General features: G+C 39.5%; 1 protein-coding gene across 6 annotated transcripts in view; it reads left to right on the top strand.

Annotated features, from left to right (window-relative positions):
• Window positions 1-14,043, top strand: part of Scn3a (sodium voltage-gated channel alpha subunit 3) — a 109,421-nt gene that overhangs the window by 21,223 nt on the left and 74,155 nt on the right. For 5 of the 6 annotated variants that reach the window (XM_029474076.1, XM_021156002.2, XM_029474077.1 and 2 more), the window contains exon 2: window positions 9,794-10,107. In XM_029474076.1, the coding sequence (XP_029329936.1) occupies window positions 9,844-10,107 (264 nt within the window). In that variant the 5' untranslated portion in view covers window positions 9,794-9,843. Of the gene's footprint in view, window positions 1-8,528; window positions 8,646-9,793; window positions 10,108-14,043 lie in introns of those variants that run through there. The other variant, XM_021155988.2, reaches the window with a different exon arrangement.

The following is a 14,043-nucleotide window of genomic DNA, read 5'->3' as shown; positions in this document are numbered from 1 at the left end:
ACAAACAGGATGCCTTCTCCTAGTCGGTCCCTTTCCAGCCACTGTAAACAGCTCCTACAGCCTGCCCCCTGACAAACCGTCCTGGCAGTTCATTGGCCAGAATGGGGTCTCATATCCTTTTCCTTAAGCACTGATTGCAGGATATCTTGGAGGATGCACCCAGAGTGGAGAACACACTGGGGCTCACACAAAACCTACTTCAGTTTGCAAATATTCAGCAAGAAATGTCAAGGGCTATTAAAGCCAGTAAGGGCTGATTCCTGTATAACAAGGTTGGCTTAATTGTTGTCATTAGTTGGCTCTTGTCTCCTCAGCTTATAAGTGATCTGATAAGGACAAAGTCACAGAGAACATCAGCCTCGGTAAGCTAATTATTAGTTCCTAGATGATTGTTGCAAAGGCAAGTTGAGCTAGGGCTTTCTTTCTCTGGAAAATGCCCCCCTCGCCATGATACGAGTCAATGGGAAGCGAAAGACAAGAACAAATCCACTTGTTCAACAGGAAATTAGTAAACAGTGCTCACATGCTGACAATCACTCATCATTCGATAGTGAGGGGGCATGAGCAAAAGAAAGTTAGAACTGCACTTGGCTTTGGCAATGGCATGGTACCCTGACCACAGGCTTACTTTCCTAATGGGTTTAGTCCTTCTAATAGAGGTACCAAAGTCCTTGATGAGACACTGAAAGTCACATGATGTGGAAGAGCAATCCTAGGGCTTTCATTTGATTTTATACAACTCAGGAGTTCCCTGCATATACGGGAACATGTCTTAGTTACACGTGTGTCTAATTTTTATCATGTATCCTTTTACAAATGTGTCTAATGTTTATTATCAGGGCTTTTCTGTTTTCAATATTTTCTATGTGAGACCACTGTGTTGTATGCCAGTAGATTCTACACATGCCAAACCCATAGCGAGATGACTACCGTCCTAATTCCATGTCAGCAAATAGGTTTTAAGAATCTCGTCGTTTCACAGTCTTAGAAATGTGGCTTTTTGTCTGAACGGTCCTGATTTGAATATTGGTTTCTCAGCTTACTGACTTTAAAATTTAGTCAAGGTATATATGGTTTACATGAACCTATATTTATCCATCTGTAACGTAAGAATAAAAATAATATCAATAAAGCAAGACTGCAATCAACATGATACATTTGCCATGTGACTAAGTTTATAGACATAAATTACTTGTGTGTATCTCAGATATACAAATCATCTAACAGAGTTCTGTTATTATCATGGAATCTCAAAGCCATCTGGCTAGGAAGTTATACCAACTGGAAGTTATTTCAAAGTTCTTTTTGAATTATTGAAAGTAGTATGTAACTCTACTTGTGAATATCTAGTAGCTATTGAAACTGTGCCAAATGCCCAATGTATATGTTCAATAAAACATCAGGCTGTTTTTCATGATACTAACAGAATCAATAATAAGTATAAAGCAGCCAATAGTTCTAAATGAGAGTCCTGTTGGGGAAAGAAAGGGGGGGTGTAAGTATCAAGCTCTCTGGCCTTACTTACTACCTATGAGCCCAGATTCCATCCCCAGCAGGCATGCAAATGCGCATGCCTATCTCCCCACCACCACACCCACTCCCACACATACTCAAAGGAAGAAGTGAATCCTCTTTTTCAGGTTGAGGAGGATCAGGCTTAGCGGTGGAGGGTTGCGGAGGATGCATAAGGACCGCGGGGTAAAATCCTTAGCACAACAAAAACAAGCAGTTTCTTTAGCAGTGGATATTTAATTAGTTTAACTTATCTTTGAGACTCTGCCTTTCCTATAAAAAGCTCCTTTGTTGATACCAACAGCACATATTGTCTTGGGCAATGGGCCCAAATTTTCCTGTTAACTAAATCGTCATCAAGTACATGAAAATACATTGTGAAGTTTTTGTGATCTTTTAAGTTCTGGGCATAGAGCAACTTCTCATCCCTGAAGATGGTAAATTTACAGCCTTCTGACATAACAGACCAGAACAAATCAATTTTGTCTCCAGTATGCATTCTCATAAATCAGGAGAGAGAGAGAGAGAGAGAGAGAGAGAGAGAGAGAGAGAGAGAGAGAGAGAGACTCACATGGAGAGAGGAAGGAATGAGAATCTTAACTGGTCATATAGCTAGCAATGACATTTTCCAACTGTCTCTCTGGAAATTTTCATAAGATGAGAAGTCAGGGACCACATGACTAGTGGCGATGTGTGTTTTGCCTTGATAGTTCCACAGCATCTCCCTAATGTTTACTGTGTCATTTTTCTCAGACTCTGATTCATTAACAACTTAGTAGAGTGTATAGCCATGGTATTGGTTGGTTTCACAAACATTCATGAGCTTATGATCAAATCCTAGCATGCTGATACAGAAAACAAAGCTGAATGGCCCAGATTAATTTTTCTGTTGTTTTAATGCACAACTTAGATCTTTAAATTCCAATTGTAAAAATAACTGGATTCAATGAAACATGACAACAGTATTGGAAAAACACACTCAACTAAAAATGGAATATATAGAAAATTTTGGCCTCAAAGAAACGTGTGTGTTTGGCCACAGTCATTTCACAGGGTATTGCTTAGCTTTTTCTGGGTCTGTTTCTTATTTTTCTTAAGATGAAGACTTCAGCTAATTGCTGGATCCAATACACGGCCTCTAATTAGCATCTTTGAGGTTTCTGTTCTGATATGTAGATAATCACTCTGACTTCACCGCCTGCCACCCTCCATGTCCCCCTCCTTCAAGACCTGCAGTCATGTCTGCTTTCCAGTCTTTGCCCAATGCTCTTAAAATGATGTCATATGGGGTCTCTTAATCAACATTTCCTCAGCTCCAACAGTTTTTCGGCATCTCAGACACATCTTTTAATTATGTATCAGATGTCCCCCAGGCACCTCCAACTCGGGAGGTGCTGAAGAGAATTTATTATCACGCTTTATGAGCCTCCTCCTCTGCTCTCCTGGGTTATTGTCAGTGTGGCTCACTCCAGAGACCTGGAGATGAGGTGCAGCTCACATCAAGTCAGCCACGAAGGCTCACTGACTTTCCGTGTCCTATAATCGCGCCTGGACTTGGCCATGTTTTTGTTTTTTCCCCATCTGACTGGCCTCCTCTCTCTATGAGTCACTGGGTTCACCTTTTAGGTGGATTTTCATATGTAAATGTCATGTTCAGCTCAGGAAGTGTGTGCTGTCCTTGCTGTAATTCTTTCTATTACAGAGTGAGGATATGTGGAGCTAGAGAGGATAGCAACATGTTCTCATGCAGCGGAGTGGCCAGAGTCCATTTGTAATCGCTGAATCCATGCCTGCTCATATAGGCTGTGGCCATACTGTTTCCTCCCCTTTTGATAACTGCTTCCTTCTAGAGAGCTGTTGTCAAGGACATAATGGATGTCTTAAGGACCCTTTAAGGGGAAGGCTGTGAAGCTATTCTGTTTTCATAATCACATCAAGATCCTATTTGCCCTCTCTCATGAGTTAGCCTTTGCACTGGTCATTCAGTAGTTGCAGCGGTTCAGTGGCTGCGGAGGCAACTGCATTGACCTGAGCTGCCCATGGATTTTACTGCCGCATACGGTCAGTAAGAAAAAAAAATAAAAGTCAGATCACAAAAGAAACCTCCAGTCAAGCAATCAATCACAGTCCTTTCTTTAAAAAGCCACATTTTTAATGTTCTATAGAGTAAAACAGAAGAAATACCCAAATTATTTCTGCTGTGTACTAAGGCCATCAGATTGCTTCTAGAAAGAGCCTAGAGGGATTTTTGGAGTGAGAAGCTAAGCAAGTTAGTTCTTCTCTCTTTCTGTCTCTGTCTCTCTATCTAGTTCTGTTTTCATCTTCTCACTGTCTCTGTCTTTCTCTCCTGTGGGGTGTGTGTGTGTGTGTGTGTGTGTGTGTGTGTGTGTGTGTGAATATGTATGTGTGAATGTATTGAGTGTGCATGAGTGTGTGTNGTGTGTGTGTGTGTGTGTGTGTGTGTGTGTGTGTGTGTGTGAATATGTATGTGTGAATGTATTGAGTGTGCATGAGTGTGTGTGTGAATGTGTGAGTGTATTGAGTCTGTGTGAATGTTTATGTATGAGTGTGTGTGTATGAGTGTATTGAGTGTGTATATGAGTGTGTGTGAATGTTTGTGTGACTCTATTGAGTGTGTGTGAATGTGTGCGTATGAGTGTGTGTGTGTATGTGTGTCTGAGTATGTGTGTGTGAGTTTACTGAGCATGTGTGAGTATGTATGTGTGAGTGTATGAATGTATGTATATGAGTGTGTGTGTGTGTGTGTGAGTGTTTGTCTGAGTGTATTGAATGTGTGTGAATGTATGTGTATGAGTGTGTGTGTGTGTGTGTATGAGTGTATGTGTGTGTTTCATGGAACACCATTTTCACTTGAAAAGATCACTGACAAACAATGATATTCACACTTGGGTATTTGTCTCATGTATTCAAAAAACGAACAAAAGGAAAGCCTGCCACTCAGGAAAAGCAAATGACAGCACTTGTTGTCAGTGTTAAAACTGGAGCTCTCAAGTGCAATTGGAATTCTGCAAAGCTCTCACCTGCCACTCAGAGCCTGACAACCCTCAATACACTGTGACTTTTCTCATCCACTCTCTGGTGGCTTTTCTCGTGCACTCTCTGGTGACTTTTTCTCATGCACTCTCTGGCAACATTAAGAAATGTTGCTTTACAATGTCATATAATGAAAGCCATCAAAATTTGGAAGATTTGCATAACAATGTGCTGATATCTTCCGAGAATGTCACCTCTGATGGTATAAACACATGCCTAATTATGCAAAAGATACATTCAAAAGACTAGATAGGTCAGAAGCTTGTGGATACTGTTTGCAATGTCACAAAGTAACCAATGTCAGGAATTACCATTTGTAGAGCCTTGATTTGATAACAGAGAAAAATATTCTCAGCACCCTAGAAAGCCAACTGTCTGGTTGTAGATAAGCCAGTGAAGGAATAGTAAAGTTTCTGGAAACTCAATCATATGGGAAGCAGTGCTCTGAGATCTCTCCCTCTCTGTCCCTTTTGAGCAATTTTGGGTATCAAATTCTGTGATCCAGTTCCATGGTAGGAAGCATTGAATGGCAATCTTTCTATTAACTGTCAGAGGGCTATGTTTGCTTTGCTCAGAGGTACCTACGTGCAAGCTCTTGCTTCTCTACTCAGGAAGCTCATCCCCTTAGATTCCTTTCATCATTTTTGTGTTGAAAAGATAGCTCTGGAGACAATATGGTATATACTTCATAGTACCTCTGACTTGATAGTAGTCTTCAAGTTGGTTGTGCCCTCGATCTCAATGCTTATCTGAACATGCTGTTCAAGACCCTTGGTGCTCTATAGCTTGTCTAACCTTCCAGGTTTACCTCAAACCAATCTTTTATGTAGGTTGGTGTCAGCCTTAATGAACTGCTGAGTCTTCCTACCAACCTCTCTGTGCTCTCTCGTCTTTGTGTACACATACACACACACACACACACACACACACACACACACACACACACACACACACACACTTGCTCAGCATCTCTTGTGACATAACTTCTGGCCAACCCTTCCCAGACTGCCACCACCACTACTACCATCACCTGTCAAATCCTGTTTAGCCTACAAAACCTATCACTTCCTCTGGAACATTTTATGAACCATACTTCTCCCTCCCTTTCCTGGTCAGAATAAATTGATCCAATTTGTGAACTTCAGATAGCAAGCTGTGTATAGATTGTATTTTAGATATCTGCGTTAACATCTGTATCTTGCGCTGGTTTGAAATCTCCTCAAGGAAAGGGCTGATGAATATGCTGCTATCTTCTATAGTCCGTGGAAAGTTTCTGGAACATATTATTTCTGTGATGAATATTCCCTGAATAAATAGCCCAAGGGTTCCTTCTGGGTATCAAATTCTATGATTCAGTTCCACAATGGGAAACAGTGAATGGCAATCTTTCTATTAGCTGGCAGAGGGCTATGTTTGATTTGCTCATATTTGCCCACACACAGGCTCTTTGCTTTTTAATCAAGAGGATCAACTCTTTGGATTTCTTTTATCTTTTCTGTCCTGAAAAGATAGCTCTGGAGACAACATGGTATATTAAATGGATGAGTTTTAATAAATTATAATGCACATATAAGCATGAATAATATATGTTCCACATCAAGGCTTCAACAAGAATTAAAATTTAAATCTGTTCTAATATGGATATGAACTTATGTAAGAGTTCTGTAATAAGCTCACAATGAACTAAGATGAGGTGGGAAAAAATTTAAAGAGATCCCCTGAAAACTGATGGGACTTTATTATACAGCAAAGTGGTAAGAGGAGTTAACAGTTCCTGGGATCACTGAATACGGAAGCTTGTTCATTCTCTAATTCCCCTAGTCATGGAAAAGCTGAGAAGAGGGGATTGATCTGTCTGCTCAGGGTTTAGATAGATGTTTGAGAATTTAACACACATTTATACTTCATTTTGCCCAAAAATTAAATTTTTTACTATGTACCTTTGTAAGCAAATAAGGTAAATTATTATTGGTTTGTAAGTAAATATTTACGAATGTGTGACAACATCTTGCTCCATACCATTTTATAAAAATCAGAATGAACTGTGGAGATTTTTGAGGGATTTTCACATGTGACATTTAAAATATTTTATTTTGAAAACTGGAGACTTAGAAGCTTTCAAGGAAATGAAACTAAAACAATGTATAACCAGCCATTTTTCTATGGCAAAGTATTGGCACCTAAACAATGAGATTCTCTTAAAAATTGCTTTACATTTACTTTTGTGTGTGTGTGTGTGTGTGTGTATTTGTGTGCCTGTGTGTGGAGGCACCCATAACACTGTACACATGTGGAAAACAGACTTATAATTGGTTGGTTCTCTCCCTCCACCATGTTTATTCTGGGAATAGAGTCCAGGTTGTGAGGCTCTGCCACAGGAACCTTTATCCACTGGGCCTTCTTGAGCTCTTTCCATGCTGCTATGGCTTTGGCAAGGCTAAATGACACACACAAGATCTCTGAGACAGACTCTACAGGATGCTCAAGTGCCCACCCCATATTCAACATTATTTTCTCTCAGTGCCAGTAAGGAAGACAACATCAGTTCAATGTGATGATCAAATTAAAGGAACTTTACCCCACTAAGAAAGCATGTTTGTCCCTGTGCTGCCTTCCCGTTTTAGTGACTGGGATGACCCATAGGCACCAAGCTCATGACCAAAGATATGAAACAGGTATGATTTGACTCTGGGTATTCAAATCTAGCAGGAAACACTGTCTTCTTCAGTGTTTAGAAACGTATAACCGAGAGAGGATTCAAAATGGACCAGAGATAACAGGAAGCCTTAGTTCAGTTCTGTACAGTCGGTCATCAGTAAAGAGCACAGAGGAAATGGTTAGTTCCCTTCTAAGTAAATTGGAACTGTTATCTCCCTGTCTGACCCATGTGCTGCTCAATCTAGAAAAAACAAAACAAAACAAAACAAAACAAGCAAAACACCCAGAGTCTGTTATAAAACAGCATCTCTTTTTTACAAAATGAATGAAAGAATAATTTAACATTTTGATGGGGCTCAGTATGGTGGTGGGATGCTATAAATGCTAACTTAAAGACATCTTGGATTGAAAACTGTTTTTACTGCCACTGGGAGGTATCAGGGGACTAGTAATTCCAGTACAAATTCAATAAAAACAAAGCAATATGATCTGTTCTTTTTCCTAAACAGTCCAGATCTTCTCATTGTCTGTGTGCTCAGTATTTCCTCACAACAATTTGCCAAGCATCAGAGGGAGGGCGGCTGAGGAGGAAACTGCTCCAAGACTAGAATGGATGTGGGGGCTGGAGGGGGCAGGGAGCAGAGAAAATGTCAAAGCGACTTGGATGATTAATTCTGTGCCATAGTCGCAGATCCTTCTCCAGGGTGACTGCTAGATGACTGCTAGATGCATCATGCTTTGTTATTGTCTTAGTTTCTACTTTTCTCTCTGGAATTTAAAGATGGGACTTTTGTGGACAACACAAATAAAGGGACTGCTACTTCTGTTTCAACACGCCTGTTAGTTTGAACAGTTTGTCGCAGCAGAGGTAATGATTTTTACGTTCCTTGAGAAATGGAGCCAGGCTCCTCCATCTCTTTGCTTTCCATCCACCCCTCTCCAGCCAGATGAGAATCTTCTGTCCCTGGGCTCTGTAACTCTGTATGCTCTTCTGAAGCCTGGGTCAGTAGTGTCCCCAGCACACCAAGAGCTTATTTAAAGGAGAATGGTTGGCGTGTGAGGAGTTCTGATAACATAGCAAGGAAAAGTGTTGGCAGAGTTGACGATACATACCTTTAACAAAGCTATTTTTACTCCAAGGACCTATTATTAGAACCAATATAACTGGACTCATTTATTTCCCAAAGTAAATAGGAGGCCAAATGTTCCATTATTTCCTTTTTTTTTAGATGAGGGCAGAGGCAATAAGGGACCACAGGATCCAATATCATGTGAGCCATAAGCAACAGTGTCGCAGTGCCGCAGTGCATAGCCCAGGGAAGGTGGTCTCAACATCCATTCTTCAGAGCTTTACTCCACCTGCAAAGTCCAGTACAACATCAAAGTTGTCTCAAGTTCTTGAAATCAGTAAACCCAAAAAGGTACTAAATAGAATTTGACCTGCTCAGAAAATGCCTCCAAGGGGTCCAAGGAGAAAAAAACTAAAAGGCGAAAAGATTTGGCTTAATTAAATGAAGGAAACAGGACTTAGGTGTTGAAGAAGGTGATACCTCAATTGTTAAAGTACTAGCCCTATCAACATGAGGATCTGAGTTCAATTCCCAGAACCCACATGAAAATATCAGGCACATGAGCACACAATCGCATTATCAGTGATGCAGAGGCAGGGAACTGGTAGTTCCCTGGGGTTCACTGGCTGGCCAGCCTGTCCTAACCAAACATCATTCAGCCAGTGAAATACTGCTTCAGTGGTCCTCTTGAACCCCCACCCCACCCAGGCATACATGTGTGTGCACATTTGTAGGTTCATGGGCATCCATATACACACATGCACATCTGCATGTACGTGAACAGGCATAGATATGCACTCATATAAATAACAAAATGCATGTATGTATTTTGAAAAGATGGGTCTCTTTTTCTAGAACCATTGGCTTCTGCGATGCTGCTCTTGCTGAGGTGTTTTTCAGTGACTTGGTTAATGATGCTGATAACTAGAACATGGTTGAACTAGACAAAATTTCTTCCCTGTCTTGCAATGCAAGTTATTGAGCATGGATGGCAATAACTCCATCATTACCAACACTTCTTTATTTGGAGAGTTAATATATTGTGATACAGGAAGTATGGTTAAAAAATGGCCCTTTAAACAAACGGACAAGCATCACTGTCCTTACTGTTTTAACAAAAGTGTGCTGTAATACACTTGGTCTCAAAAGGTGCCAAAAAAGACCATTTTTAAATGTTTTATGTTTTTTCTATTCAACCAATATACCCTATGTATTATGTATAATTTGAAACACGCATACATTGCAAATGGCTAAATTAAGCTAATAAATGTTCAAAACAGGCTTCTGCCCTGTTTATGAAATTTATCATTTAAAATTACTGAAACATATTGAAATAACAGAAAATCATATTGATTGTTATTTTGTAGTAAAAATTTGTAACTAATCACCAAAACAGGACAATATTTTTCCCCCAAAGCCAACAAATGCAGGGTTTTCTTTCTTCTTCCTTCTCTGTCTCTTGCTTTCTTAACAATCGTGCATGTTTTCCATCCACTTAGGCAATTCTTATGCAAGAAGCTAAACGTAATTAAATGTGCAGGATGAAAAGATGGCCCAGGCACTGCTGGTACCCCCGGGACCTGAGAGCTTCCGCCTTTTCACTCGAGAATCTCTTGTTGCTATCGAAAAGCGTGCTGCAGAAGAGAAAGCCAAGAAACCCAAGAAAGAACAAGACATTGATGATGAGAACAAGCCAAAGCCAAACAGTGACTTGGAAGCTGGGAAGAACCTTCCATTTATCTATGGAGACATTCCTCCAGAGATGGTGTCAGAGCCTTTGGAGGACCTGGACCCCTACTACGTCAGTAAGAAAGTGAGTGCTTGCTTTATATGGCCAATCCATTCTCAATTAGATGTGCAAACCAGGGGCTTGTGTGCATTAGAACATTGCCATTGTCATATGTGAAATAGTTCATGGCACTCTTTACTGCTACACGTCTTGAAGAACAGAAACATTGATAAGAAATGAAATCTCTGCTACAGAAGAATAAGCATTAACCATTTTTACCATGTCATAGTATTGAGATAAGTGGGAAAACTTAAATTTGACAGCAAAGATAAGCATCTGCTATTGCTAATCCATTTGGCTGCTTGATAAACAGCCAAATTGTAATGATAAGGTGGATGTTATACTTATTTTGTAGTTGATACTTGGCTTGATATTTCTTACAGTCATATTTTCTTATCTATTCCTATAGACAGGTAATTCATGGAGAAACATGTTTATCCAGACATACATTTTTAGTCTTTCCCCTCTAACTTGGCATATGATTAGGAACTTCTATAGGCTTCATTGAGATCATGATAGGAGACCTGCTAGACTATCTACAAATAGTTAAAACATTACCACAATGAAAGAAATATCAGTGTTAAAAGAGAAAACATAGTGATGATAATAATAACAAGAATTTCCATGTAATTTAAAGGAACAACTACGACTATATTTCTCTGATGTTTAAAATAACTACACAGTTATGCCAGAATTAGTTTCAATACTTAAACCTGCTTTGTTAGACCCATAGGGAATCTAAATAAAGAATATTATTTTAATACCTACATGAATATTTTTGTACCTTTTAATCACGATGTATAGCTTACCTTCACAATGAGAAAACAGTTTATTGTAAAGACAAATTAACATCATTCCAAGTTGATGATTTCTGGATTAACAACTAAACAGACCACCTTTACTTTTCAAGGTAGAACTTTAGAAAAGTAATGGTTGAAGACATGGCATTCTTTAAGTAGTTAGTGTATGATATGACCTTTTAAGTCCTAGGGATGGGAGACGGCTTGGTGGTTCAGAGCATTTGCTACTCCTACAGAGGACTGGGGTTTGGTTCACAGCACCCATGTCAGGTGGCTCAGGACTGTCTGCAATGACAACGACAGCAGATCTGACCCTCTCTGTGTAAATACTCTCACACATATGTACATACATAGACAAAGGCATACAGATAGATAAAGATTTTTAAAAAGATTTACAAACATTATAAGTCCTTTTTACTAAGTTTAACAAAGAAAGGCACTAAATACACATTCGTATGCTTCTAAAAGAAACTGTGATTTACTACAGAGATGATCAAGAACTAATTGAAATTTAGAAACTCTGATGGCTTCTAAAGGATGGTTAACAATAAGATGTTTCCCCAGAGACTAGAAAAACAGGTCTCATTTGAGAAAAAAATAAATGTCTTAACATACACATTTGCAACCTTGTGTGTTGTCTCATACTTGTAAGTCCAGCACTTGGGACACAGAGCTAGAAGAGTCAGGAGCTCAAGGCCAGCCTAGGCTACAGAAAACAGCTTGAGCTACAAACCCCACAGTATGTTTTAAAATTTATTTTCAAGACACAGAAATTTGTTTTACTTTGATATGAAATTGTTATTACTCCTTTAAAAACAAACAAACAAACAAAATGAAGGAGCCATCAGTTTGATAGGCTTACCAGGGTAAAAAGGAAGAAAATGGAGATATTACTCAATGGGAAGAGAGCTATATTTTCTTGCATTAAAAGCATTTCCTTTCCAATGGCAACACCATCTCTTTATGAAAGGGATACCCTTGGCTAATCCCACCCTTTGATTAAGTAAGCTGTTTGGACCCCATGTTCAACAAGGATTTTCCTGTCCAATTTGTTTTCCCCACAGATTTCCTGAGGGAAAGGTACCACTATAAATCTTTTTCTACATGAGAATATAACATACACATTTTACTGTCAATTGATTGTTATCTGACTTGATAGGTCAGGCTCTCAAGGTTGGTTAATTTTCTAGTTTGCTACTAGAGAACAGAATTGTCCTCTGCACGGGAAAGGACAGGCATTGCTCTCCCCAAACTGGAAACCATAATTCACTTGGATCATAATTTACTCTAGTGAATGTAAGTGACTCTAAACTCTCAAAGAAGAAGCCCTGCCTTCATTAATGAAATATCTCTAAGGATGAGAATTCAGTTGCTACTTACAGAAATGTGATTTGTGACTCTTAAAAGTTAAAGGGAGAAAATAGTGTATGACTTCATAGAATTTCACCATAGTACAAAGCCATGTTACTGCATGATCATTTGTGTAAAAGATCACATAGAGTTTGAGAGCTTCATGTAATGACTGGCTGTCACTGATTAGTGATGTATCTTAGTGCTGAATATAACTAGATGAGTAAGACCACAGTATATTTTAATAGCATTTAAGTTGGCCAGGTTAACGGCTTAAAAATAGTGGCATGATAATAATAGCTAACATTTGTTGGGCTCACCCTATGTCAGGAGCCACTCGAATACTCCAGTTCATTTCATACCAATGAGCCAGTTCATGAAGCAGTTGCTCTCGTTAGTCTCAGTTCCCAGATGGGAACGTAAAGTCAAGCCCAATTCCTTCATTTACCAAAGTCATTCTCCATCAACGATAGATCAAGGCTTGGAGCTCTTGACCGCTGGTCAAACTCTCTGCAGTAACAATAAATGTAAAAATAAGATGGTCAAAAGTTGGTTGCACCACACTTTTAAACACTTTTTATTGATTCTTTGTGAATTTCACATCTTGTACCCCAATCCAACTCGTCTCCCTGTCCCTTCATATAATACCTCTGCCCTTGGCAACACCACCCCTACCATGAACAAAAACAAAACAAACCAACCAAACAAAAAATATCTAGCCATGGAAGCTGCAGTGTGTCCTGGTGATCACACAGTATACTTTTTACCCAAACAGACTTACTTGCAAACGTTCATTGCAGTGAGTCATTGGTCTGGTTCGAGGCCTCTGGCCTCTGCTACGTCATCAATACAGGATCCTCACAGGGACTCCTCTCAGATATCCTGTTGTTGCCCTGGGCTGTACCATCTTTTAAAATTCTGTGCCTGATATATTCCATTAAGGTATAAATCGGCTGATTCTCTCACAAAACTACGAACTTCAGTGAAGTTATTAGTATTTATTCAGGGAAAAAATAGTAATTAGCACTCCTGATAATAACTGTTGTGAAAAACTTCAGCCACAGTGTTTATAACAATACTGGCGATAAGCACCGAATCTTTTCACAGTGTCTCACCACCTATTGTTTCTTGGAAACCTGACTTTACAGTTGGTATAACTTCTCTGAGTTCCAGCCATCTCTTATATTCTTGGGTAGCTTTTGGTGTAGGTACATCATTCGATGACGTCAGAACCCCAGACTTCAAACATCACCCTGTAATTCTTTCACTACGTAGATCATTAGAGTTTTACTCCTTGTTTTTCAACTCTCAGGGTATGCACAGTTACACCTTCAGAGTAGATGCACTATGTTCACCAGTATCAGAGCCACTAGCACCCACAGGCTAACCTTGCACGAGAAGCAGAGGATTTCATATTTAAAGGACAATTCATTCTTGCGTAGTCTATTTTGGGAGATATTTCAAAATACACACCCCTTTTTAACGTTGCAAGCAGAAATTGCTTTTTCAGGGAAATTGTTTAAAAGAGCATGAGTTAATGCACGTTAAATCACTGGGAACTTTTACACACGATTTCGGCCGCTGATGCCTAAATGGATCTTGATCGCTGTACTGTACTGTGAATTCGTGACAGCCCACTTACGCTACGACAGTTCAAGGGCAGGCTTAGTGAGGCTCATTGTCATTTGCAGGTAATCTTGATGCTAGTAAGGGATAGTTTACTTGCCCTCTTCCTAGAATTTATAGAGCTCAGCTCATTGAAAATGGTTAGTTAAGTAACAGTTGGCTCAATGGTCTTAAACACAGAAGG

This window comes from Mus caroli, chromosome 2 (genome assembly GCF_900094665.2).
Source record: "Mus caroli chromosome 2, CAROLI_EIJ_v1.1, whole genome shotgun sequence".
In the NCBI taxonomy this organism is placed as follows: Eukaryota; Metazoa; Chordata; class Mammalia; order Rodentia; family Muridae; genus Mus; species Mus caroli.
Note: the sequence above shows the minus strand (reverse complement) of the source record. Positions and strands in the feature narration are given on the sequence as shown.